General features: G+C 38.4%; 1 protein-coding gene across 13 annotated transcripts in view; it reads right to left on the minus strand.

Annotated features, from left to right (window-relative positions):
- Nucleotides 1-26,544, minus strand: part of vav2 (vav 2 guanine nucleotide exchange factor) — a 332,346-nt gene that overhangs the window by 16,230 nt on the left and 289,572 nt on the right. For 6 of the 13 annotated variants that reach the window (XM_057818369.1, XM_057818367.1, XM_057818364.1 and 3 more), the window contains exons 10-21: nt 22,163-22,258; nt 14,463-14,531; nt 14,314-14,400; nt 11,115-11,203; nt 10,894-11,026; nt 10,582-10,596; nt 10,217-10,326; nt 7,879-7,980; nt 4,975-5,063; nt 4,337-4,350; nt 4,218-4,236; nt 3,904-4,031 (exon numbers count right to left, since the gene is read on the minus strand). In XM_057818369.1, the coding sequence (XP_057674352.1) occupies nt 3,904-4,031; nt 4,218-4,236; nt 4,337-4,350; nt 4,975-5,063; nt 7,879-7,980; nt 10,217-10,326; nt 10,582-10,596; nt 10,894-11,026; nt 11,115-11,203; nt 14,314-14,400; nt 14,463-14,531; nt 22,163-22,258 (951 nt within the window). The remainder of the gene's footprint in view (nt 1-3,903; nt 4,032-4,217; nt 4,237-4,336; nt 4,351-4,974; nt 5,064-7,878; nt 7,981-10,216; nt 10,327-10,581; nt 10,597-10,893; nt 11,027-11,114; nt 11,204-14,313; nt 14,401-14,462; nt 14,532-22,162; nt 22,259-26,544) is intronic. The other 7 variants (XM_057818371.1, XM_057818366.1, XM_057818360.1 and 4 more) reach the window with 3 other exon arrangements.

The following is a 26,544-nucleotide window of genomic DNA, read 5'->3' on the forward strand; positions in this document are numbered from 1 at the left end:
CTTTTAAGTGATGTGTGTTTTTAAGCGTAATGGCATTTTTAGGTAAGAATATATTTTTTATAAGATCTAAAAGTTTTTTTGAGTGAAAGCAGTGAATGTTTTTTTTTTTTATTGTAGTCACATCTGAGATGCAATTGTTGGCTGTTTTCAACAATGTACATCGAAAATAAAGACATTGATTAACTGAAAATGGTTCAATATTAGATGAAATGTCTTGTTTTCTCATGTATATTTATAATTGCTCTTTACCTAAAAAAAATTTGTTTTATCCGATTACTCGATTAATCGATAGAATTTTCAGTCAATTACTCGATTACTAAAATATTCGATAGCTGCAGCCCTAGTTTATTGTGCAATTATCTAATTGCAACATGTATTTGTTACACGTTTTGATGCATTTTTATACTTTATAAAAGATTTATGTCTGAATTTTGGGGGGCTTGGAATTGATCAGGGCATTTACATGAAAACGCGTCTCTACTTATTGAATTAACAGTTTACGAAACTACTTCCAGAACCAATTAATTTTGTACGTAGAGATACCACTGTACATATACTAGTATATTTATACAGTGATATCACACGGGGGTAAGTAGTGGAGGGGCACTGCCACTACCTGATTGTGACGGGCTACTGTATCGCGACGGATTGCTACTGCACATGTGTGAACCCACGCTATTTTCTCTTGAGCGAGGACCGCAGATGTAGATATGTGCGTGATACATTAAACAATAAATATATTAAAAAGATATAAAGTTCTTTGAAGGGTTGGCTTAGGATGAGGGGAGAGGAGGACCATTTAAACTGCACTGTTTAAATTTTTGATAGACATTAAGTTTACGTACTGTATAGATCTTAAGGGTGAAGGCATGGGCACTGAATGTTGTTGTTCACAAGATGGCGTTCTGTACCCCAAAGTTGCGTGCAATCTGCCATTAAACAAAAGAGCAAGATTTTTTTTAACGTACCGCGACATCCCTAAGATGATTTATATGTTAAATTCAGACATGTAAAAACATTATTATTTAACCCACATACCAGACCATTCGAAGAATAATTAGTTTCTATGTCCGAATAGCTTACATTTATAAGCATAAAGCCATCAGGTGAAGTGACGTAACGCAGTCACGTGAACAGCCGGTCGCTATTGAGTAGGCGCACTGCGCATGCCTGTTAAAATTCTTCTTGTCAGAATGGTGGCTTTCAAGCAATTTTCAGGTGCATAGCGCCACCTAATGTACAAAATGTGCAGCACCCATTCCTCCACTCTTACGATCTACTGTATTCATCAACTTAATGTCTTTCAAGAATTTAAAAAGTGCTTTCCTCCCATACCTGTCTTCCTCTCCCCTCACCCACATTGAAACCCTTCAGAGACCATTCACGTTGTTAAAATTTAAACCAAAAACTTTATTTACATGTTACAGACTTTGTTATAAAATACAAGGTTTTCAGACATATCTAGCTTTACTAGCCTTTTTAGATAGTATTTGATAAGATATACAGTATGTAAGAAACAGTCCTATTGCGAAAAAAAATGCTTCAGAGTCCTATATTTGAATATGTGAGTATAGTTTGAGTTTATGTCACATGTACATTAAAACGGTTTCAAATTTGAAGGCATTGTGTTTACTTCAAGCTACAGGATAATCATTTCATGGTTTAAAAAAATTATATATATCACACCACCCCCACAAAAAAAGAAAAATGTATTTTTATTATCGTTTAATCTAACACACACATATCTATATCTGCCATCATCGCTCAAGAGAAATTGGTGTCGCGATGCAGAAGCCCGTTATGATCGGGTAGTGACAGACGCTACATTCCTTGGCAGGAGCTGAGAAATGCAGGCAAGATGGCTTCCACTCTGGAGACTACATCTCCCAGCATGCTGCACAACTCACTCAGGTGTGGCTGCTTAAGCCACCTGATCAAAGCCGGTGTTCTGTCAGATTTTTCTCCCTTATCAGATTTTGCTCCCGGATCTTTTATGGCGGTGAATAAGCACCCTTTTACATTCAGTTGAACTCTCAATATTGTCCAAATGTGCTAAAAAGTGATGGCCAAAGAAGCTTTTGAGAGCTCCAAACACTTGGGCAAATTGCTACATAAATAGGCTCAGTGCATGAAGATTCATTATCAGTGACCTCTCCTGGCAGAAAGTACAATTGCAAGGGCTCACAATGCATCTTTCCTTTTGAAGTTTGATGCACACAGGAAAACTGATTTTAATAATGTGCTATTTCATCACCTTCTTTTTTTTTTTTTGCTCCCGAAAACATGAAATACCGAACCAAATTCTGATTGCATTTATTCATAATTTCATTTTAGGGGCAGAATTGAGTGATCCATTTAACTAAGGTTGTAGCCAATATCAGCAGAGGTGGCCAGAATCCTTAGGAAATGTTCATGGAAAAAAATTAAATAAAAATAAAGATTGATGACTTGCAAACAAAGACTTATGAATGCGTGTTTTGTGTTACAGATGAGAGCGGTTTGGGGGGGAAAATTGACGGTGTGCTTTAATAACTTGCCACTGTGGGGAACGGGGAACACTCAAATATTTTTATTGAGGTACCTAATTATCTGAACACTTTTTGGACTGGTTTGATTTCTTTTTTTGCTCACAACTTCTCTCCACATTTGGAAAATGCTTGCTCACAAGGTACAAATGATGCTGGCGTGCATAAAAATGTTTTACTAATTGGAACAGATGAGGCTACACATTTTGATGGCTCTGTCAGTAAATGAGAGAGTTTCTGCTCTTCCCAGTGGTGGATCTGTAAAGTGTTGCTTCAACTCCATTGCCATGGCGACAACGACCCACAAATTTTACATTCGTTAGCGCAATTTTGAAGAAATGAAGCGCCCAAATTCATATCGTCTCAGCTGTCAGAATCGAGACTGCCAATGTCAGTGACTCATCTCATTGCACTATGAACCAATGGAGGTGTTTCATTCAGAAAATAGCTCCTGTTTCATGCCTCATATGTCATGTGGTTTGAGGCAAGCTCCTGAGCAGTGGTTCAATGGAAATATACGTCATCCGAAGATTCAGTTTCAAGATGCCATCACTAATGCTAATTAAACAACTTACATCATGAACAGACATGTGCAACATGAATACGGTGTAAATAAACGGCATGGGGAAGACGTTAACGTTGAGAGAGCTGCGTGCAGTCAAGGTGAGCACGGCCACATGGTAGGATATGTATGAGGAAAGCTTTCCTTCGTGTGCATCCATGACCAAACTTATGTACTGCACATATTCCTTTCTTTATAGAAAATTTGTGGTGTTTACTTTGGACCCACAGCATTTTTGGCCATTTCTCACGTTGCGCAGCACCACAAAGTTGCAATTTCTGATAGAAAGGAAAATCTGACTGAACACTGGGCTGAATGAACCATACTCAACGTTGAGACTTGGTGGAAAGTTTTTTTTTTGACATTTGATAACTTTGGTTGACCCGAGTGGAAAGCTTTTACCCCCTTGGCTTCTCTGCAACATTTTGGACAATTTTTGTTATTTTTGACAATACTCAATCTGCTGATTTAACCTAATATTGAGTTGTGGTATTTGAGCATATGGCCTCCGAGGCTCATTCCCGTCCAGGTATACCTCTCGTTTTGTCACAATATTGATTAGCAGTTGTTTAGATGAAAATGTCATTATCACGTTTCATCTAATAGAAGACACAGCTAATGCTATTGGATTGCAATGAAATAGTATGAAATATCCAATTATTACAGAGGATACACAAATTTCATATGAAATGTCAGGTTTTTGTGATGAAAAATATAAGTATCGGTGAGCCAAAAATGCTCTAACCTGAACAGCAACTATAATCTGGTATATACTAAACTGTGTCACAGTGACAAAGAGGTAAGTGTCTGCGTTACCTCCCACCACGCAGTGTCAGGGTCCCCCTTTAACAACTCGATGTAGTCTCCTGTTTGAAAAGAGAGAGCCGTCTTTCCTGGCGGTGCTGGTGTACCATGGTAGTTTCTCACTGCTACCATCTTGGGACCTGCAAATAAATCATTGAGAATGTTTTTACACTGTGAACCTCAGCATAAAAACAAAATAGAGGTCATGATGATGTTACAGTGAGGAGGAAACCGCTCTTCCCACACGATGGCAGTAAAGAGCTGTACTACTTCACTATTCTGCTTTTACTGTATCATGAGCCTGCCTGTGAAGAAAGTGCACTTACCAGGGGACATTCCTGGTTCCTAAAAATAACAAACACAAACAATTATGATTAGGAAAATTACGCGTGAGCCTTTATGTATGTATTCCAATACACATTATAACCCTACGGTATCTACTCACCAAGTCTAGAGGATCTGAAATGAAAGACAAGTGGTAGATGTGTCTAAGACAGTGGCAATAATAATAATGCAGTAATTATAACAATAATAATAAAATTTGCTATACATACACAGTAATAAATGTATACATACACACGGATATACTGTATACAAGCACCCACACAAATAACATATTTTAACTGCAACAAATTTAAAAAGTACATGTATATTTTAGCAGATAAACAATTGAGCAGTTTATGTGAAAGCATGCTTTCAATGTGTGTGATGATCAGAGAGTTCTAACAGGTTTTATAAAGTCATGGGAAAAAAATATATTACACCCCTCTTGCCAAATTTCTGTCTAGTAGAATTTAATATGTGTTGTTACTAAGAGACAGAAATAAAATATGGTATACATTTAGACGCTATTTTGATACTAAAATGCCACAGTTATTGATGGAAGGTATTGACAAGAAAACAACAGACAATTGCAAAATATTGAACCCATTTGAGCTACTTTTGTTGTCATTATTACCAAGCATTTGAAACAAACTAGAAAATGAAGAAACAAGGTTGTCCAAATGTTTTTATGGGACCGCATATTTGTTGCATTAACCAAAACAAGGTATTTGATATGTATTTGTGTGTAAACAGACATACTGATTTTGCAGATGGTGATCACTTCCAAACACTCTTTGTGTGCGCCTGTGCCACATCGAGAGCAGAAGTAACCCTGATAGAAGATGCCCCTAAAGGATACACAAAAATGAAAGTACATCTGTGATTAATCCAGCAGCTTTCTTGGATCCACTTGTATGTGCAACACCAATTACCCTACAGGAAAAGAAAAATTTATATTAATTTGAATAGACGGGGCTGCATGTTTACGATGAAACTGGTGTGACCCATTCCCTTTTCCAAGTAGCGGTGCAATAAGTATTTTTTCTTAATGTGTTGAAACATTTGCATTCGTCACACACCATTATCTGGTGAAGAAAGTGCCATAACCCTCTATGGGACCGGTCAGGCCACAGTAGTAATTAGCATGTAGCAGGGAGCAGGAATAGTGACCCAAGCCTTTTACACTGACTGGGAATTTAGGTCAGGCCAGCCATGAAATTTGTGGGTCAATACACAAAGTGGAGTTTAGCCAAGCAAACTGTACTCTGCTCAGTCTGGTGTGACAGAGGCAGACATGGTGATTCCATGACACGGGTTTTCCCCCACTCTGATGGTTCCATGCTCTTACAATGAGGGCGGTGTTTGAAAGGATAATACAGTAACTAAAAATATCCTCTGTCAGTCTCAGAAAACATTTGAAAAAAAAAAAGCTTCATTTGACTAATTTTTTTTAAGCTACATGACAGAAATGTATTTCACGTTTGTATTTGATCTAATAAAATGTGATGACTGAATGAACACAAAAAGAAGGATGTAAATGCTCATCACACATTTAATCGTTTTAAAAATTCAAACATGACAACAACCCTTTAACATATTTTCTCAAATACTTAACCTTAACTTGGCTAACAAGTGCAACACACGTTACTTCTGGAGGATGAATATGAGGCTGGTTATACCATATACAGTGATCCCTCATTCTTCACGATTAATGGGGACAAGAACCCTCCGCGATAAGTGAAAAACCGCCAAGTAGCCCCCCCAAATTGGAAAGAGATACATATACGATGTGTTTTTTCACTTTTTTCCCCCAAAGTATAATAAAAAAAATTAAAAAAAGACATATATATATATATATATTTGGCCAAACTCAAAATTGTCCTATATGCATGTGTGATACATCATTGGAAAGCTTAAAATCTTTATTTTCTGGGGGAAGAAAAATTTTGAACAGGAGGGCATTTAAAAAAAAAAAAACAGCAAAAGTCTAACTGGAGGCGAGAGCAAGCGAGAAATAAAGACGCCATGATTTTAATGAAATATTATCACGTACTTACCTCGTTTCGATCCAAAAACTCCATGTAGCATATATCATCGAGGGTCAAGACACATATGTGAATGGCCACACTTTTGGGGGATTTTATGGGTGAAACATGGTAATACAACAAGAGTCGTGATGTAGAAATCGCAGACATCAAGGAGTGGTCGAGATGTTCTTTTTCATATATTTACCCTTCTAAAGGTTTTTTTTCTAAAATTTTCTTTGTTTGGATCAATTTTTTATCATCTAACATATTGGGGAAAATGCGACAGTAACAAACAAAAAAAACAATTAATGGATAGTTATGCTGTAGATATCTGTGACTTTTTTACAGACGCCATTTTTTTCATTGTGACATAATTTGTTTTTTTTTCAATGAAATATTAGACATCAATTAATGATTCTAAGATAACAATCACAGACATTTTGATTAATAAATATAATTACTTACCTTCTTTTATATGGCTGGGTTGAAACAAAAGCGGCGCGATGTCTGTAAACGGGGGTTTCCAGGGTAAAAGGGACAAATCAAAAATAGTTTGGGGGCTTAATGCGCCAAGAATCTGCTATGGCAGCATAAAGACATATTGTTCTATTAAACACAACAGTTCTCTTGGCTTAAAATAATGCCGTTTATTTTAAGGAGGGGCACAATAGCAGAAACTGCTTTTTCTGTCTTGGCTGTGTTTTCTGCCTTATATATACAGCATATGATCAATGTTTTTTAAGCACTTTAAATGTAATAATTATGTTTTAAATATGTTAGCACCCAAATTATTTTTAAACAAGAATAAAGCAGAAAAAATGCTTATGCTATATGACCATGTTTCACCCATAAAATCCCCCCAAAATCTGGCTGTGGCATTCACAGCTGTGTCTTCACACTCGGTGGTACGTGCTACATGGAGGTTTTGGATTGAAAAGAGGAATGTACTCGATAATAACTCGTTAAAAAAGTGGCGTCTTTACTTATGCTCTTTCATGTTCTCACCTCCAGTTAGGGTTTTGCTGTTTAATTATTATTATTTTTTTTTAATTAAATGCCCTCCTATTCAAAATTTTTCTTCCCCCTCAAAATTGAGATTTTAAGCTTTCCAATGATGTATCACACGAGCATTTAGGACAATTTTGAGTTTGGCCAAATTGGGGGTCTCAGAGCGGAACTTCAAGTCAACTGAATGTTTTCCGCTCTTTTGTTAAATTCTTCATTGAATGAGTCCACTCAAATCAGCTCAAGCTGCTCACTTACACACAATGAGTTGCCAAAGCAACTGTTTAACGAGTTAAACGATGATTGACATATGTGGCGCTTTGAAGTAAGCGTCTCTGGCAAGATCAGTCCTTGACCGTCTGTCAATCATCTTTAACTTTAACAAGCAACTCCAGTGCACTGCCTGACCAAGAAAAGCAGCAGGAGCGAGAGTGAAAGACTAAGTGATCGGCTCAGGAGAGCTCTATAAAATACTGCATTTATTATTTTTTTTAATTGAAAAAAAATCAGCGATGGACTGAGGGCGCAAAGTTTAAAGCACGGAGTAGCGAGGGATTTCTGTACCTTCGATTTTCGCTGACTACAAAGACTGTCTATGCAATCTTTGATGTGCATTTGTTGTTCTTTTTACCTCAGTAGCATCTTGCAGGCTCGACAATTAGTGTTCTTATCAAATGTGTGCATTTGGAAGTTATGCTGGTTAGCCGTGGCTCTCTCTGGTTTGATGTTGGACCTGGCAGAAACATAAAACAAACAACCACAAAAGCAGATAACTGGCATTATTTCTGTTTCTGCTTTATGGGCTCCTATAATCAGAGGTGGGTAGAGTAGCCAAAAATTTTACTCAAGTAAAAGTAGCATTACTTCAAAATAATGTTACTCAAGTAAAAGTAGTGTCCAAAAAAAAAAAAAATGTACTGAAGTACAAGTAAAAAAGTATTTGGTGAAAAGAATACTCAAGTAATGAGTAAATTGCTATTTGTGCTCCACACATATTTCTCTAAGTTTTCTTTCTTTTAGTGGCAATTATGTGTCTCTTGTTGTATTTTGGGTAAGATATGTACAGATATAGGTTGTACAGGAAAGGCGAGTGGACACAGGCGTTCTTTGGACCGCACCATTTATTGGCATAAGCTTCGACAACTCCTTCACAACAAACATAAGTTGTAAGAAATAATGTTCACAAAAAGAAAAGCACTTCAGTCTATAGTAATGAGGCCCTATTCTGACACACAGTTAAACAACAATGCAAAATGAACTGGCATTCCATATCAAAATAGCTATGCAAAATACACATAAAACTTTTCACTATATTGTTTTATTATTGTTATTTTTATTCTTATTAATATTATATTAACTCTACTTTTGATTGAACATTTTACAATTTTTATTAAAACGAAAACATGAAGAGGGGTTTTAATATAAAATTGCTATAACTTGTAACTATAACATTTATCTTTTAAGAACTACAAGTCTTTCTATCCGTGAATCACTTTAACAGAAAGAATGTTAATAATGCCATTTGTGGATTTACTGTTACAATAAACAAACACAGTACTTATGTACAGTATGTTGTATGTATATATCCGTCTTGTGTCTTATCTTTCCATTCCAACAATAATTTACAGAAATATATGGCATATTTTAGAGATGGTATGAATTGCGATTAATCAATTAACAGTCTGGCGTGAATATATAACGGCAAGCTTACGCCTGATCGGTATAGTTAAGTATTGTGATTATTGTTGCAACGTCTCATTGGTGAAATCGGTAGCGCTACTTGCTGCTACTACAGCTGCTACAGCTACTTGGAATCGCTGGCAAAATAAATAAATAAATCTAATATGTAGAATAAAGAGGAAAAATGTAGCGACTCTTGTGTAGCCCAAAGTAGTGAAGTAAGAGTAGCATTTTTCTTCACAAATCTACTCAAGTAAAAAGTACAGCTTAGTAAAACTACTCTTAGAAGTAGATTTATCTAAAAAAGTTACCGTAATTTCTGGACTATAAGGCGCACCTGACTATAAGCCGCCAGCCACCAAATTTGACATGAAAACGGCATTTGTTCATAGATAAGCCACACTGGACTATAAGCCGCAGTTGTCCTCATTGTATGATGGGATATTTACACCATAAGATGTTAACTGGTAACATTTCATTTGACAATGGCACCATAAGGCTGTCATGAGACCAAATGAACCACAATTAAGCTTTGAACCAATTGGCTGCAAAGCCTTATTGTCACTAAAAGCTTCATTTGGCCATCACTGCTTCCTTGGGGTAGACAGTCAACCTTTGCTGCCACCTGCTCTCAACACTGTTGTCATCCAACATTCCTCCTAGCATGCATGGCGGTGCTACAGATGTAAATAACAGTCATGTTCTGTGCTAATTATTTCTTCAGTTACTGTTCCGGTTGTTTCATTAATTGCTAGTTGTGGTATTTGGTAACATTTTCTTGGATAGTGGTGCCATAATTCTGTCATAAGACAGTCATAATTATTACATGACACTGTCATAAGCATTAATGAATGCTTATAATAGATGTCGGTTAGTGTCATCCAGCAAATTATCTCACTTTTGAATGGACGTAAAAGATCTGAGCTGGACATAAATGGATTTAGTGACATAATATGCCACATGACACATATTGACATCTGTTATAAGCATTCAGTAATGCCCATGATAGTGTCATGTCATAATTATGATGTTCTTATGACAGTCTTATGATGACGCTGTTAAATAAAGTGTTACCTATTAACCCAAATAAATCAACAAATAAGCCACACTGGGCTATAAGCCGCAGGTTTCAAAAGGAGGGAAAAAAGTAGCGGCTTATAGTCCAAAAATTAGGGTACTCAAGTAAATGTAACAGAGTACATGTAATGCTATACTACCCACCTCTTCCTATAATTGTTTAAGCTAATTCAGTATAATATGGTGCGTATATACTCTATACTAAAACTCACATGGCCATTTCAAACTGTTCCATCCACTTCCTCTTTGTCTCTTCCGTTTTACAAAAAAACTGGAAGCCTTGCTTTCCTTGCAGGTGGATCAGGTAGAAGCCATAAGACCACTGGAGACAAACATGAGTGAGCAGCATTGCCATAAATTGATGGAAAGGCAAGATGAAAATAAAAGGAAATTCCATTAATGTCAGAATTAAATGACGCTGAACATGCTTTTGTGATACATGTGTACGAAAACTTGAAAGCGACTACGAGTAAGGTGCCGTGCACTTTCCACATTACGCCCCAAAAACACCAGCACGGCTGTCAGAACTAGGCCATCATGAGAAGATGAGTTTAAGGAAGGAGTCACTTAAGCTTACCATTTTTCCACTTGACTGGTAAGCATGCAAAAAGAAAAACACCATAAAAAGACCCAGTTATACATGCAACATGGACCGACACATGCAGATTTAAAACAAAAAGTCATGTTAGACTAGCTGTGGTATGCTTTGCTGCAAAGTTTTATGAATAAATGACCATTGCTGCATTTACATGATTTCTCAAGCATGCATGAGTACAACTAGCAAGTCAAGTCCCAGATATGAGATATGAGTCTTTCTGCAAATGTTATGATTGTCACTTATTGAAAAATCACCTGCTGAAAATTTAAAAGAAAAATGTTCACGTTTTACCTTTTTCATGTCTCTGTTGTTCATAGGGTCATCAGACATTTTATAAGACTGTAGCTCAATAATCTCTTTGAGCTCATAGCTATAACCTTTCCGCTTGCACACAATGACCACTTTATCAAACAGGAATATATACCTAAAAATGCACATTATTTAATAAGTGAATGCTCTTTAATCCATTGCATTACAAGTATTATTTTTTTCTTTGCACTGTTGGGACTCACCGATCCTGTTTAGTACGGTTTACGATGGAGCAGACCTTAAGCTCTCCGTCTATCTTTGGCCTCCCATACTCCTCCAGCTTTACCTGCTGCTTAGGTCACACAGACAGTCAGGGTCAATTCACTGATTTCTTTAACTAATGAAGCCCTATCAATAAATCAGAAGCACATGAAGTTCACAGAGAATTCATATAGAAGTAGAACAACTGATGCATCCTAACATATAGAAGTCATGTAGAGTATTTCTGGGGGATTTTAAGTCGCTAATTTTTTCTCTCGTATTGAACCTGCATTTTACATAACAAAGTTGCTTCTTCATGGATTTTTAAGGGGCTAACAAGCTTCATGCTTTCTTGTTACTTGTTCTTGCCATTTATCCCATTTTGCTTTGTGGCTTGAAGAGTTATGGTTACATTGCCACTTTAAAATGCATTCATAGTTTTTTTAATTTTAGCACAACTGTTCAGTCACCCAACAACACTCTGAGTAGTGTTGGGCATCGAGCATCGATGGGATCCGGGACTAACACTTCGACGGTCCCGGAACCGTTTCAATTTTTAAATTTCGATTCCATGTTTCAGGTGCCCGGACTGCCGAGCGCAAAAAGATAGGTGTCGAACATCACGAGGAAGAAGCCATATGAAGCGTGTGTTTGTGCGTTGCAACTTGATTTCAACCATGGACACGGTGCGGTGTCGCTCAAAGGTTTTGCTCAACTTCACAAAGACAAATGACCAGTCAGCTCAGTGCAACTTTTACAACACAGCTTTATCATGCTGCATGACCAGCATCACTATATACCTCCGGCTTCATGGAATACAAGTGACGAGCAGTGTTGTTAATAACGGCATTAGAATATAACTGCGTCACTAACAGCGTTATTTTCTTCAGTAGTGAGTAATCTAATGAAATACTTTTCTCATCTTGGCAACGCTGGAAACGTTACTGAGGCGGGAAAGGCGTGCGTTACTATGTTGGTTGACTGAGCGAGAAAAGTCTGAGAAAGACGGACTCACGGAGACGAGAGCGCAGAGCAAGAGTGGGGAGGAGGCAAGGGAGGGTGACGCTGTTGCAAACGCGAGGCTACTATGCTAGGTGGCGCCAATAATACCTGACTGTAGCCGATAGCCTACAAACTACGCCCACATGATGCTTCTGTATATATCACATATATAGAAAACTAGATGCAAATGACTGACACGGCTGCATTGACAACATGTATAATAAAGAACTAGTTGCCGCCACCTTAAAGCAGTAGACTCCTCTGGAAGGGTCTGTTGTAGAGAACCTTCCTAGCGAACCTAAGTAACTTTTTATCTAAAATGCTCCTTAATCGGCAAAATCTTGATTTAAATCTATCTTTAAATGATGAAATAGTTTTAAAAAAGCAGACAGAAGGGAACTAATGCAACAACGGGAGCAATTTTAACAACTTTACCAGTTGATTTACAACATTAAATGACTTCCACACATTACAAAGGTTATCGCAATATCCGCAATACCCATGTGTCTAGTTAAGTTTAGGGTAAAGAATTGGGCTAGGGCCAATTGTCCCAAAAAACCCTTTAAACTTCACATTGTGTGACCCTTTTTTTTTTTTTTTGAGAAATAAAAAGCATTAAAAAATTATCACCAGCTACTTTGCCAAGTAACTAATTACTCTTACATTCAGGTAAGTGAGTTACTAACGCAATTACTTTTTGGGAGAAGTAATTTGTAACTGTAATTAATTACTTTTTTAAAGTAAGATTAACAATACTGGTGATGAGTGCCAAGAGCAGCCGCCTCCGTTAAAATCAACAGTATTAAAAGCATTTTTTGTTTTAGAATCGTTTTTACAAATGAGGAAATCCTTATTATTTTGCTTCATCTACATCAAATTATAACCAATAGAATAATTTATACTAATGCTTCATCATAGCTCCCAGCAAATGTACATGTACTGTATGTAAAGTGCGCAGAGGCTCACAGCTACCTTACCCCTACGTAATATTTGCGACTTTTTCACACTTTCTCATATTTATGCGTTCAAGCGTCATCTACACCCAGTGAACGTGCGCTCTCTACTGCAGGAGACACTATCTGTCCAGAACTCTCACGCTTACTGCCTGAGAAGCCAGATTGTTTTTTTGTTTGTTTCATATTCTCCACCAGATTAGCCCATTAGTGGGAGCTCAGTAACATGTAAAAATGCCTGCAGTATAAGACACTCTAAAACATAGGCAAAAGAGTATGTGTAAATATTTTCTCCGTGACTTTTTGAAAAATAAACATCTTTGTGAAAGTGCACTGCTGTTGAAAGAAACTTCATTATATTCAAGTTCAAAGACTGACATTTATGTACAAGTTTAAAATAGCCTGTGAGAAATTATTAGTTGATTAATAATTGAAAGTTCATATAATTTAAAAAATAATCGAGAAGTTAAGAAATGAATATAAACTATGCAATTTTTTTTACCTTGCCTATTAAAAGAATTGTAATCGAGAATCGTTTGGAAACCGAATGGAAACGTGGAATTGGAATCGTTCAAATTAAATGATGCCCAACCCTAACTCTGAATTACTGAGTTTATTGAATATCCTAAGAATGCTACGATGTTGCTCTTGGTTGCTCTCGAACACAAACTTTGCTAATCATCATCAAACTCTCTGGGGCTTTATTGGCGATTACGGCTCCATCCTATGCTTGGTGCCACTACTGTAGAATTATTAATAACAACGACTATTGAGAAAGATTTAAAAAATGACGGGTATGGACAGTTTGTTATGTAGAAGTTGTTAGCAAAGAAACACGTTTAGTTGTTTCCACCGATCTCTCAGGGGATTAAATTGCCAACAAAGGCTTCGTCCAATGTTTCGTGTCATTACAGAAGAACAAGGTAAAGCTGACCATTAGTGTTTTGACAAATTTAAAACCAACTATTTTCCTTGTTCTTATTAAGATTGCAATGACCTGGTAATTATTCTTCAGTCTTATCAAATTTGGGTTCTGTAGTACATAGTTGTGATCTTTAGTGCGACAGTTGTGATCTTTAGCGCGACATGTACGTTGGAACCAAAAAAAAAAAAAAAAAAAAATCAAAATTCCCCTCAGGTCAGAAACTGTTGAGAGAGAGAAAAAAAAGTTCTATGATGCTGAGCATATCCATTAATGAATAAACTACTTGTATAATAGAGGTGATAACCAAGTGAAAATACTTACAAGATTTTCAATAGAGCTTTGGAATTCACTTATTTTCTTCAATGTCTCGTTGTCCCTCTTTACTTCATTGATGTACATGGCCAAATCCTGAAAGCGAAAAAGGTGAAAATCTAATTTAAAATTAAATGGAAAAGTATTTTTAAACAAACCTGCATAGCCTCGAGCGCCTCCTTTAGTTGTTGCCTCTCTGGTCGGTCTGTTGAGTGACTCAAAAGTTCCTGTAAAGAAAGAGTTGTGTAATGTCATTTACAGTATAACAGACTAGCATCTCTGACAAAGTTAAAATTGAAATGACATTGCCTGATATTAGAAAGAGGGGCTTGCAGATAGTGATGTATATTTTCCCTTTATTCTGATTATAGAATTGACACTGATATCTCCCAGGCAATTTAAATAAAAGCAAAGAGGACCTTAGAGTTAGTTGTAACAAGAATCTAGTTCTGAAATTGTAGTAAAAAGAAATCCGCAACTGTGGTCTTCTACAAACATTCCACATCTTTATGATCGCAATTGCTTTCCTTCTATTCCACCGGGGGGAAGTAATTAAATGCTGCAATGATGTATGAAAGGCCGTGGAGCTGCAATGAGATTTAGACCAATAAATCATTGCAAGTGGAAAAGGAGATGATGTGCAATAGATTAGCCTTCCAAACATTAAAATATGAAGGCACAACAAATACAAATCTGAATAACAAATATGAATGCTGTATTTTATATAGCTATTTTAAATAGTGATAGGACCCTTGATCTCAGAACTGTGAGGTGATGTGCTGTATACACACTGTGTATATGAATTGTACAGTATACGTATCTATACAGTTAAATCTTTCAGCCCAAAGCAGTATGAGTGATTAAATACTCTATTGGCATGATTCTGCGATGGTAAACTTGAGGAGAGTTTCTTTTGTGTACAATCAAATGAATACAAAATCGCTGCTAGGTTTTACATCAACTGAACATGTGTCCTACGGTCAAAAACTCTCTCTACCACACAAATGCAATACAGCACACTTGTGTGTACGACATGCCCCATGGTCACCGTATAAAGCAGTGCCTTCCTGAAAAGCTGTGAAGAGCAGGGAAATGGGGTGAGTTTAATCTTATTAGTGCATGGTTGATTTGACCTTAGTGCCTTACTGCAACACAGGACTGCAGGGTTTCAATTCAAACTGATTGAAAAGTCACAGTACTGCTCGGACCAGTGGACCTTCTAACTCCTAACACAAAGCACTTACCAGTTATGCACAACATCATGAACTGTAATGATCTACGGTTGAGATGCAAAGCTAATTAACATACAGAAGAGGTTACATTGGTCACATCCATTCATATGGGGGGTATACGAGAGAATGATTCTCTTTCATTCTATTACATGATTTGTTTTATCACATATAAATTCCTAGCTGGCAGAGCCCAAGGTAAGCATCACACCTGATGCTACTACAAATGTTTTCTATTTGTATGAATAAATAACTTTTTCCATGATTCATTCAGTGAACAAGAGCAGTCAATTCTCTCAAGGCTAAAAAAGTGCTCAATGTTCACACAACACAATCCAGTATTGATGAGAGATCAAGACCAACTGTGAACAGCAAATTTCTGCAAATAATTGACACCCCATAAAAAAAGTATGCAGAATTGCCTATATAAATGGTAAATATACACTCACCGGCCACTTTATTGGGTACACCATGCTAGTAACGGGTTGGACCCCCTTTTGCCTTCAGAACTGCCTCAATTCTTCGTGGCATAGATTCAACAAGGTGCTGGAAGCATTCCTCAGAGAGTTTGGTCCATATTGACATGATGGCATCACACATCCATGATGCGAATCTCCCGTTCCACCACATCCCAAAGATGCTCAATCGGATTGAGATCTGGTGACTGTGGAGGCCATTTGAGTACAGTGAACTCATTGTCATGTTCAAGAAACCAGTCTGAAACGATTCCAGCTTTATGACATGGTGCATTATCCTGCTGAAAGTAGCCATCAGAAGTTTGGTACATTGTGGTCATAAAGGGATGGAGATGGTCAGCAACAATACTCAGGTAGGCTGTGGCATTCCAACGATGCTCAATTGGTACCAAGGGGCCCAAAGAGTGCCAAGAAAATATTCCCCACACCATTACACAACCATCAGCAGCCTGAACCGCTGATACAAGGCAGGATGGATCCATGCTTTCATGTTGTTGATGCCAAATTCTGACCCTACAGTCAGAATGTCGCAGTACAAATCGAGACTCATCAGACCAGGCAACGTTTTTCCAATCTTCTATTGTCCAATTTTGATGAGCTTGTGCAAATTGTAGCCTCAGTTTCCTGTTCTTAGCTGAAAGGAGTGGCACCCGGCGTGGTCTTCTGCTGCTGTAGCCCATCTGCCTCAAAGTTCGACGTACTGTGCGTTCAGAGATGCTCTTCTGCCTACCTTGGTTGTAACGGGTGGTTATTTTAGTCACTGTTGCCTTTCTATCAGCTCGAACCAATTTGGCCATTGTCCTCTGACCTCTGGCATCAACAAGGCATTTCCGCCCACAGAACTGCCGCTCACTGGATATGTTTTCTTTTTTGGACCATTCTCTGTAAACCCTAGAGATGGTTGTGCATGAAAATCCCAGTAGATCAGCAGTTTCTGAAATACTCAGGCCAGCCCTTCTGGCACCAACAACCATGCCACGTTCAAAGTCACTCAAATCCCCTTTCTTCCCCATACTGATGCTCGGTTTGAACTGCAGGAGATTGTCTTAAACCATGTCTACATGCCTAAATGCACTGAGTTGCTGCCATGTGATTGGGTGATTAGAAATTAAATGTTAACGAGCAGTTGGACAGGTGTACCTAAAAAAGTAGCCGGTGAGTGTATATTCATATTTCATACATATGGGCAAGTTTGCACTGTTGTCCATGTGCTCTGTGATGAGGTTAACTGCGAGAAAACAAAATGCTCTGTGAAGAGGCCTTCATAGGGTGTGTGCACGGACATTCAGGTGACATTGACTTTTGTATGTAACGGGTGCCGTGATTCCCACACGTTTTTGCAGCGCCCCACCCCCACCTTTAGTAGATGAAATTACTTTCAACTCCACCACACCCACCGACCCACACAAACCAGCACAGTATTTCATAAAGGACATATAAGCTTAGCTTGCAAACAGTATTCCATAGGAATCAACAAAAACATGAACTACAAACCTAACTTCAATAAACGCTGCAGTCGTCATTTTTACAGCTGAAAAAAATACACTGGTGAGTTAACAAAGCCAAAAAACAAAACAAAATTCTGCTAAAATTTAACATCTTAAATTCCTGCAGTCATTTAGTGTGAGCTTGCGCTTTTTTTTTTTTTTTAAATTAAAAATTAACTCAGTCTGATGAAGTAACATTTGCCTGACACGGCCAGACTGTTCTCCTGGTATTTTTAAAAACCAGGAGAACAGTCTGGGACCCAGCTCCTCATTGGCCTCTGGAGCCCGAACGAAAGTATCCGTGCAATCAGATTCGTTTATTTGCGTGACGTGTTCTTAACGAGCAACGTCACTCTTGCACGTCGGAAGTCGTTTCTACAACAACACAGACACAGGCGAACAGGAAAGCCGAGAATATGTTCCAATCCGCGGTAAATTTAGTTTTAAATGACCAAAAACACGAGTCGCTAAAACCAACAGTCTGTCTCGCGCTAGCCATGTTGAATAAACTTTTCCGTTCTCCGCTCTCCTCGTATGTTTATTTCCTCGCGCTAGAGTTTCTCGTCGCTTTACCAACGTCACGTCTGCCCGTCGCTGATTGGTCCACTCCGCTGTGTGTTTGCTGTGGCTTGCTCCGCCCTGGAAATTTGATCCGCGGAACGGTCGGCAGACTCCATTGCTGGAACAGCGATGAGTCTGGAGTTCCAGGTAAGTGTGACAATGAAAATTGTACTTGCTAGCCACCCTCACTGCTTACCTACGTCAAAATGCCGGGTCTCCTCTAGGGGGCGCAAACCTCAGTTTGAAAACCAAACATGGAAGATCAGTATTGTGCTCATACTGGGTGGTTACATTTCACTCCCGGCCGACGACTACGGTATCAGCGCTAGTTCTAATCATGACATCAGATAAAATCGCCACAGGTTTAGGTTGCTACGTAAATATAACTGAGCAGTTGCAATAGAGGAATTTGTGAATGTCAAATAGTCACAATGGGTAAAATAATATGCTGTGTACTGCAGATTTTTTTAAAATTAAAAATGAACTCCATCTGATGGTGTAACTAAACAACGAAAATTGTACTTTGTAGCCACCCCCACCGCCTGCTTATGTCATTATGCCGGGTCCCCTTTAGGAGGCGCACCCCTCAGATTGAAAACCAAACATGGAAGTTTAGTACAGTGGTACATCTACAAACGAAGTTAGTTTGTAAGTCAAAATGGTCGTATGTCGAGCAGGATTTTCCCATAAGAATATTTTATAATTCCATTAATTCGTTCCACAGCCCGAAAACCTACACTAAATTCTTAATAAATGTAACCCAATGGATAATTGAGTAAATATTTTCAATTGAATAACTTGATGGAATTTAATATTTTTAATTTTATATTTGCATTTCAAATATTTTAGTTTATAAATGATCTAATTCACAAAAGGTGAATTATAGATGAAACGGGTCTCCACCCTCTGCTGTAGCACAGGGCCAGTGGAAAATTACCAGCAACGAGATGAGACCAACACCCTTTTTTCAATTGACCTCGTTGTGAGCTGCTCCAGCAGAGAGGTGCTGCATACGAGAGCCACTGAGAGAATTTATTAGACATTTTTCTGTTAATATCCCTCCAAAAAGCGAGTTCAACTTTTGTAGCACTTTCTTATCAGCGTGTGCTGAGTTGGAGACTGTGTGCGTGAAGCAAAAGTGCAGTTTACTCGTCCTCGGTAAGTTTAGCCTATCGAGCTAATCGGTGCTAACGTTAGCATTAGCTGGCCAGTTCGGCCGTTAATAAATATTTGTTGACCCATTGATGACTAAAGTTAGTAAAATAATTGTCATCCTATATGTTGACAAATATAGAAGGGAGTGGAACCGGAGTTCCTTGAGCCTGGAGTTTGTGAAGCTCTTTGAAAGCATCTTGGTGAGCGTAAAAATGTAGTCACAGCAGTTGAATCTTATGCACTCATGAAACCTATTGTCTGTGATACTAAATTGTTGACAATGACACATTTATTTTTCTTTTCAATGTTGTATGTAATTTTTGTATTTGTGTTTAAATGAGACTCAACTCAATTGAACTGCAGTTAATGTTGTTAGAAATAACATTGGTTGGGAATTAGAAAAAAGAATTAGATTTTAATAACCTTGTTTTATACAGGCTAGGTTTTTTGATGACCTTTGAATTACACTGGATTTGGATTCTGGATTCTCCCTGAAGAGGGGGATGGCGAGCTAACCCTTGATTGACGGACCTGACTTCTTCCTTTTCCCAAGGAGCACAATCTTCACTTCCTACCTCTCCAGTGTGGTAGGATTGCGAACTGCTTCCGCAGTGGATAGGATAAAAAAACTGAACAGTGCACTTTTATTTTCATATAAATTAGGACACTCTTCACTTATTGTGAAGGGACACTTTAATTTATTATTTTTTCTGGCACCTATCTGAACTGTTATACATTAGAGAGCCGGCTCTAATAGGCAGTCATTGTGAATATATTGTAAATATTTGTACATAGTTTTGTTTTAATCATAATTTTGAATTTTAACCCTTTCGTGGCTCCAGTTATTTATTGTTTGCTAAATTTCTCCTTGCTACACCAAAATTTTCCTTCAAGAGACGAACCTAAGCGCACTTGCCCAATTGGAAAAATTCCTGTTGACTCTACAGGGGTTACATAAATACTTCTAGTACAATTCAAAATAGCAATTACACAGTGCAAAACAAATAACTTATGAATATAATTTGGAATAATAATATAATAATAGAAATAATAATAATACCTGTAAATAATGTAACAAATTGGGTTCTAATGTGGCGAATATGTTTGCGTGGTGTACCTGAACGCATCGCGTTGCGTTGCTGACTTGACAGAGTGAGATTGGACTTTTTACTTTCACATTGTTTACTTTGTTCAGCTGCGGAGGACAATAGGTGTGTTGTGTTGCACAAGTTGATGGAATAAATAATTATAGACTTGACGAAGCTGGCGATTTCTTTGGCGGAGGTTGGAGGAGGACTGTCAAGAGTAGACATTCTACGGCCGTATCGTCGAGCCAGTTCACAGATGTGCAAACCACGCTCATATTTTTCAATGATTTCCATCCTCATTTCAATGGTAAGCATCACCTTTTTGCTTCTTTTCACCAGCTGCACTGAGATTGTTGAAACCCATGTTGATTTCTCTCACAAGAAAGTCTGCCATGCTTCCGTCTTGTGGGAAAACAAAGAAACTGCAGGGCGGTCATACTGTAGATCAGGGGTCCCCAAACGTTTTCCTGTGAGGGTCACATAACTTTTCCCTTCTCTGATGAGGGGCCGGGGTCAGTTTGTAACAGAAAAAGTCTGACGATTGCAGGAGTGCCTAAATGTAAAAATGTATTGTTTTTCAGAAAGCCACAATGAAATAATCCTTTCTGGATTCTTCACGGAACAAAAGTAAATAAAACATAAATAAAAATAATATAATATAATATAATATAATATAATATAATATAATATAATATAATATAATATAATATAATAATAATAACACTATTAATAGGTAATAAACAAATAACCCTCTCTGGGTTCTTCACAGAAAAAAGCTAGGAAATAAATAGCACTATTGGGGGGGGGGGGGGGGGTGCTCTCTGGTATTGTTCAGGGGGCCGGACCAAATGTGGAGGCGGGCCGGATGCTGTAGATTGTCGTTTTTCGAGCATGTCGTCGGATATAGAAACAAATGGCGAGTGAAATTTTACATGTGATGTCCAAAAGATTGTGTGTCGAAGGATCGGATGTCGAGGTACCACTGTATTGTGTTCATACTGGCTGGTTACATTTCACTCCAGGCGGACGACTATAAAACTAGCGCTAGTTCTAATCATGACATCATATAAACATGTGTCACTGTAAAACTGAACACCGTGTTTGTTGCAGTGATACATTACAGGAAATGGCCTGAGGTTTAGGTTGCTATAACTGAGCAGTTGCAATAGAGGAATTTGTGAATGTCAAATAGCCACAATGGGAAAAAAAATAATTCGCTCGACATGTTCCTTGAAAAGACTGGGCCTTTCTCCAAGGTAAAAGTATTTTGTTTCTCAATAACCAGAGAAAGGGCTTGATATCGAGTGGTTAGCATATCTGTGTCACAGTTCTGAGGGTTGAATCCTGGCTTTGGCCGACCTGTGTGGAGTTTTCATCTTCAACCCATGCTACTATGCATGTACCCACTCCAATGATACCATGCAAATGCATCCTTTATATACAGTACATACTATGCTTGTATATGTGTACCAGTGATTCAAGTTTTAGGTGGAATGCTAGACCACCAACACCCTAACCCATGTTGCCCGGTCTGGTACCCGGCAGCTGAATCTAACAACTGTCATAGTTGGTGACAGAATATGAAAACGGCAGATGTGGCAAGCTACCACTAAACACATTGGACTACTTAAATGATTCACCTGGCTGCAGGAATGGCCAACGCAATATTGTGGCTGAGTCAACAATGCCCTGCAGAGTGGATAATTCCCACGTAAAGATTTCTTGCTTGACCTCTGTGGTCGGAGGCTGTCGGGTTTCCTTAATTTTCAGATTTCACGCATTGGATCACAAGCTGGCTGTGATACAAATAGTATACTCCTATTGTCGAGCCGCACTGAACACACTTTTATACTACCACCTACCTTTAGTAGAAGGTGATACTTGAGTACCCTCTGCATGGGAACCACCAGAAGATCCTGTAGCTTAAACTTGCCTTCCTGCACTTTCATTGTACATTCCTACAACAACAGCAACAAAACACACAGTACATCAGTTTATTACACATTATAATATGCAGCAGGCTATATTTCCTACCCAATTAAGTGAGATTCATGCTTGGTTAACAATGCTGGGTACTTGGCTGCTGTAACAGCAATGCATCCGTATTCAGCGTATAATTCTAACTGCAACAATGAGGTCAGTTTATTCTTTGAGCACACAAAAGCACCTGATGTGCCAGCTATTTGTGACATAAATACCACACATGCTGACTTGGAGGTTCCTTTGACAAAACCACAAGGCATTCCTCCAAAAGAAGTCTTTATGGTACTGTCATAGTAGTATCTTGACACATTTTTATTTAGCTTTCCTCTGTTGTAACATGGGAGGCATTATCAAAATGACAGAAGTGCAACAAGAATGTGAGAAACATTTTTACCACCATGAAAAGCTTTTGAGAGAGAGTATAGTATATTTTGGGGGGTATGGGGGTCTGTTAATTGGTTCAAACAACCTTTTTGCTGTTTGTGATCATTTTTTTCCTTAAATTCCCTAGGTTGAGAAAATAATGGCGCCAAAACCAAAGTCCTACATATAGGAAAAGTGGTACTTTCCCTCCTATATTGCTTTGGCACACCTTTTGACATCTTGGTGCCAAGGAAATACGTAAAATAGAAATACATTTTTGAACAGAAATACACGTGGAAAAAATTATGCTTGCTTGCATTTCAGTTGCACAATCATTTTATCAAAATTATCATCAATTTGTTTCCAAAAATCTTCTAATATGAATATTATAATTGTTGTTATTATTATATAAAGTGTGTTTAAGCTTATAAACGTTAATCTTTTTGGTATAAAAGTATGTCAAATCTATGAAAATAGTAAATTATAATTCTCTGAACGTGTACATAATACATAACTACTGGCAGTAGGCAGGGCCCACCCTGAATGGCATACTGCAAGCAACACGTCACTTCCGTTCATTAATATTCATGACATTAGCTACTGTTGCTAAGTAGGGACAAGCCACCGTTTGTCCCTAATAGACCCCACTCACATGACGTCACAACCACGCCTCCGCGCCATATTGTCCGTCAGCTCGTCGTGTTTACGCATTACCGCACGTAAATTCCTCCTATTATGGCGTTTTTCTGCTCGTTAACATTAATAATCAAAATGGTGAAGGCGTGTGTGGCGGTTGGTTGCAGTAACAGAGAAGATAGACGGAGAGACTTGAAGTTCTACCGTATTCCGAGAGACCCGGAGAGGAGAGTGAGATGGACTGCTGCAATTCGACGAGAAAACTGGGCACCAAACGATCACTACAGATTATGTAGTAGTCATTTTATATCTGGTAAGATGCATTTAAAGAGTATGTCATGCCCTGGGAAAATGTTAATATTCCATCATTTATCTATAAACGCATGCCTTTTGTATTCATATCATGCCACTTCGTGTAATTACACACAAGAAAATGAGAGAAATTTGGCTCGATTGTCAAGCTAAAATGACCGGCGCCCGAGATCTGGCAGATTGTGTGTGTGACGTCATTACAAGTGAAGAGAGTGCCACCGGCCACTAGGGGGGCAGCGCCTGTCTGCATCAATATAATTCCTTTTGGGTGAGGGGAGAATTAGCGGTGTTTTGAGCTGTTTATGCTGTTGCATTGTGTTCGTCCTGCACATATTCCAGGTTCCCTCATGAAGAAACACCCCTCGTTGTCAATAAAAGAGAATTCAGAATTGACAGTGAGGGGTGTTTCTTCAACAAGAAAAAAGGCTAAGTGCTTTAATACTGAATGGCGGTGATGATGGCAGACAATTTCGTTTCTAGTTTCAGCGACGAATCCGACGTAGAAGGACGTAACGAATGTTCATCTAATGGTGACGAGGAGAGTTACGAAGATTTAATTGGTGTTTTAGGTAACCGATTTGAGCCCAAACGAACGCCAATGCAGCATAATGAAACGGTCATTGAGGGGAGCAATGACACTGATGAAACATCGGCAGCAGATTGTGTGGGAAACAACGAATGATATTTTTTGCATTTCTTTTTGTGAAGCTGATACACCGTGACCGCAAAATAAAGTATAGAATAATTATCATTTATTGCGCCATCATAGTTTTTCGCTCTGCCAACAGACACACATATGAATGGGATCAGAGGATTTGTTCTATATATTTTACGAGCGATAATTTATACATGTGTCCAGTCCTGTATCCAATGCGTGATATTTTTTTATTATAAAAGAGTATTCACTCTGGCCATTTCGAGCTTGGCTGCTCCCCTCCTTTGCTTAGCCTTAGCCTCCTTTGCCAGTCATCGTCCTCTTTCTTGATATCTCGGGACATTTAGGTGGCTGGTGTATGGTGGGCACCACATCTGCTTTGAGCAGCAATCTTGCAGCAAAACCCGATTTCACTTGTCCATAGTTCGAGAAGCTTTCAGGTGGAAAATAACAGAAAACCGTGCCAGAGGCTGGGTCTAGAAAATTAGCCCTCTTTGCACGGATGAACTTTACCCATTGTCTGCGTAGTCCGTTTTTTTTTTTTTCGCGTTCGGGAACTCATGGATACTATATTCCGATAAATAGCTATTTGTAAACCACATAGCACAGTTTTGAACTATTTTAGTGATGTTTTGGTCAAACAAACCCGAACGCTACTCTCTCGTCGATAAAAAACAATGGCACCTGGCTCCGCCTCGACTGTCAATCACTTGTTGCGACGTCGCCGCCCCATTCGGCTGTTTCCGGAACACTTTCGGAAATGTTCGTCATTTTCGATCTATTTTCGATAATTGCTCATTAATGTGATTGATTTTTTTGTTAACTTTATCAATATTTGTTATCTTGGCACATAATGGCTCTATTGATGTCTCACACCCCCTTTGCCGTTTTACACCCTTTAATATATATTTAGAGGGTTTTGGGCTGACAACCACAATTAAGATCATTGCTAGGCTAATCGCCGACAACATACAGTTTCAAATTCAAGATGCTTATTTCTTCCACCATCATTATTTTTTCTAATAATATTTAGCTGGTAACAAGTGAAAGAAGCTGGCCTCGTCTATGGATCATCAGTTAAACAGGGGTGTCCAAACGTTTTGCAAAGGGGGCCAGATTTGGTGTGGTAAAAATGTGGGGGGCTACCTTGGCTGATTTACGTAGAACAATATATTTAAACAAATTTTAGCAAGCCCTTCTGTGTGTCATATTTGCTTTATTATTTTTTTTTTTAGTTCATAATTTCAACAATCTCGCCTTTGTGGCGTTCTCTTTCGACACTCGGGCTCTTGCGAAATACTGCTGCTGTGAAATTAAACTAGCTTCAAGTTGCTATAATTTCTCGCTGCGTATCTTCCCTGTAATATTGTCGTACATGTCAGCGTGTCTTGTTTGGTAATATCGCGTCACATCGAACTCTTTGAAAACAGCGACTGTCTGTGCAAATGAGGCAGACACAGTTGTTGCGTATTTCATTGAAGAAATAGTCAAAACAGCGACTGTCTGTGCAAATGAGGCAGACACAGTTGTAGCGTATTTCATTGAAGAAATAGTCCAATATCCACCTATCCTTGAAGCGTCAGCCATCGCAGTCAACTTTTTTTTTTTTTTTTGATTGATTGTCGCCATTTTAGAAAATTGGAAGGGTCACACGGGGTAATGTTGCTTAGAGTGCTGCTCTTAAAGTTTTTTTAAATTTTCGTGAGAATAGGCTGATTTTGTGTGGACAAGATAGTTGTAGATATCAGGGTAGCAGATGTCAGGCAGAGACGGCGAAGACAGCGGGTCGAAAAATATCGATTTAGGCATCAAATATGGATCTGGTGAATGGATAGACTGAAGCTTTTCCACATAACGCCTTTTATGCAACGCATCCAATGAGTTTACAGCGTCTGAATGCACCGGGGCTTCCATGAATTGCACTATAAATTGCACGACAAATTGAAACCATTGAGAATACGGATGCACAATGACGGACAATATGGTGGCCGGATGCAGCGACACATCATTGTGTGATGTTGGTGAGTGGGGTCTATAGGAAATGAATGGAAATCGTGTACGAAGGAGATGTTTACAGAGCTAAACCTACCAATTATCTCTGAAAATGATGTGCCTGGTGCCAAATTCACTGGCAAAGATGTGGAAGAACATAAAAATGTTCAGTTAAAGAGATGGCTTGAGTGTCGATGGCTGAAAAAGACAAAAAAAACGAGCCGACCTAAGCATAGCCTTACCTTTTTTTTTGACGCGACTGACAATGACATTCTCCTGTTTCAACAAGCTATCCTTTACCAT

Source organism: Corythoichthys intestinalis, chromosome 17 (assembly GCF_030265065.1).
Source record: "Corythoichthys intestinalis isolate RoL2023-P3 chromosome 17, ASM3026506v1, whole genome shotgun sequence".
Classification (NCBI taxonomy): domain Eukaryota; kingdom Metazoa; phylum Chordata; class Actinopteri; order Syngnathiformes; family Syngnathidae; genus Corythoichthys; species Corythoichthys intestinalis.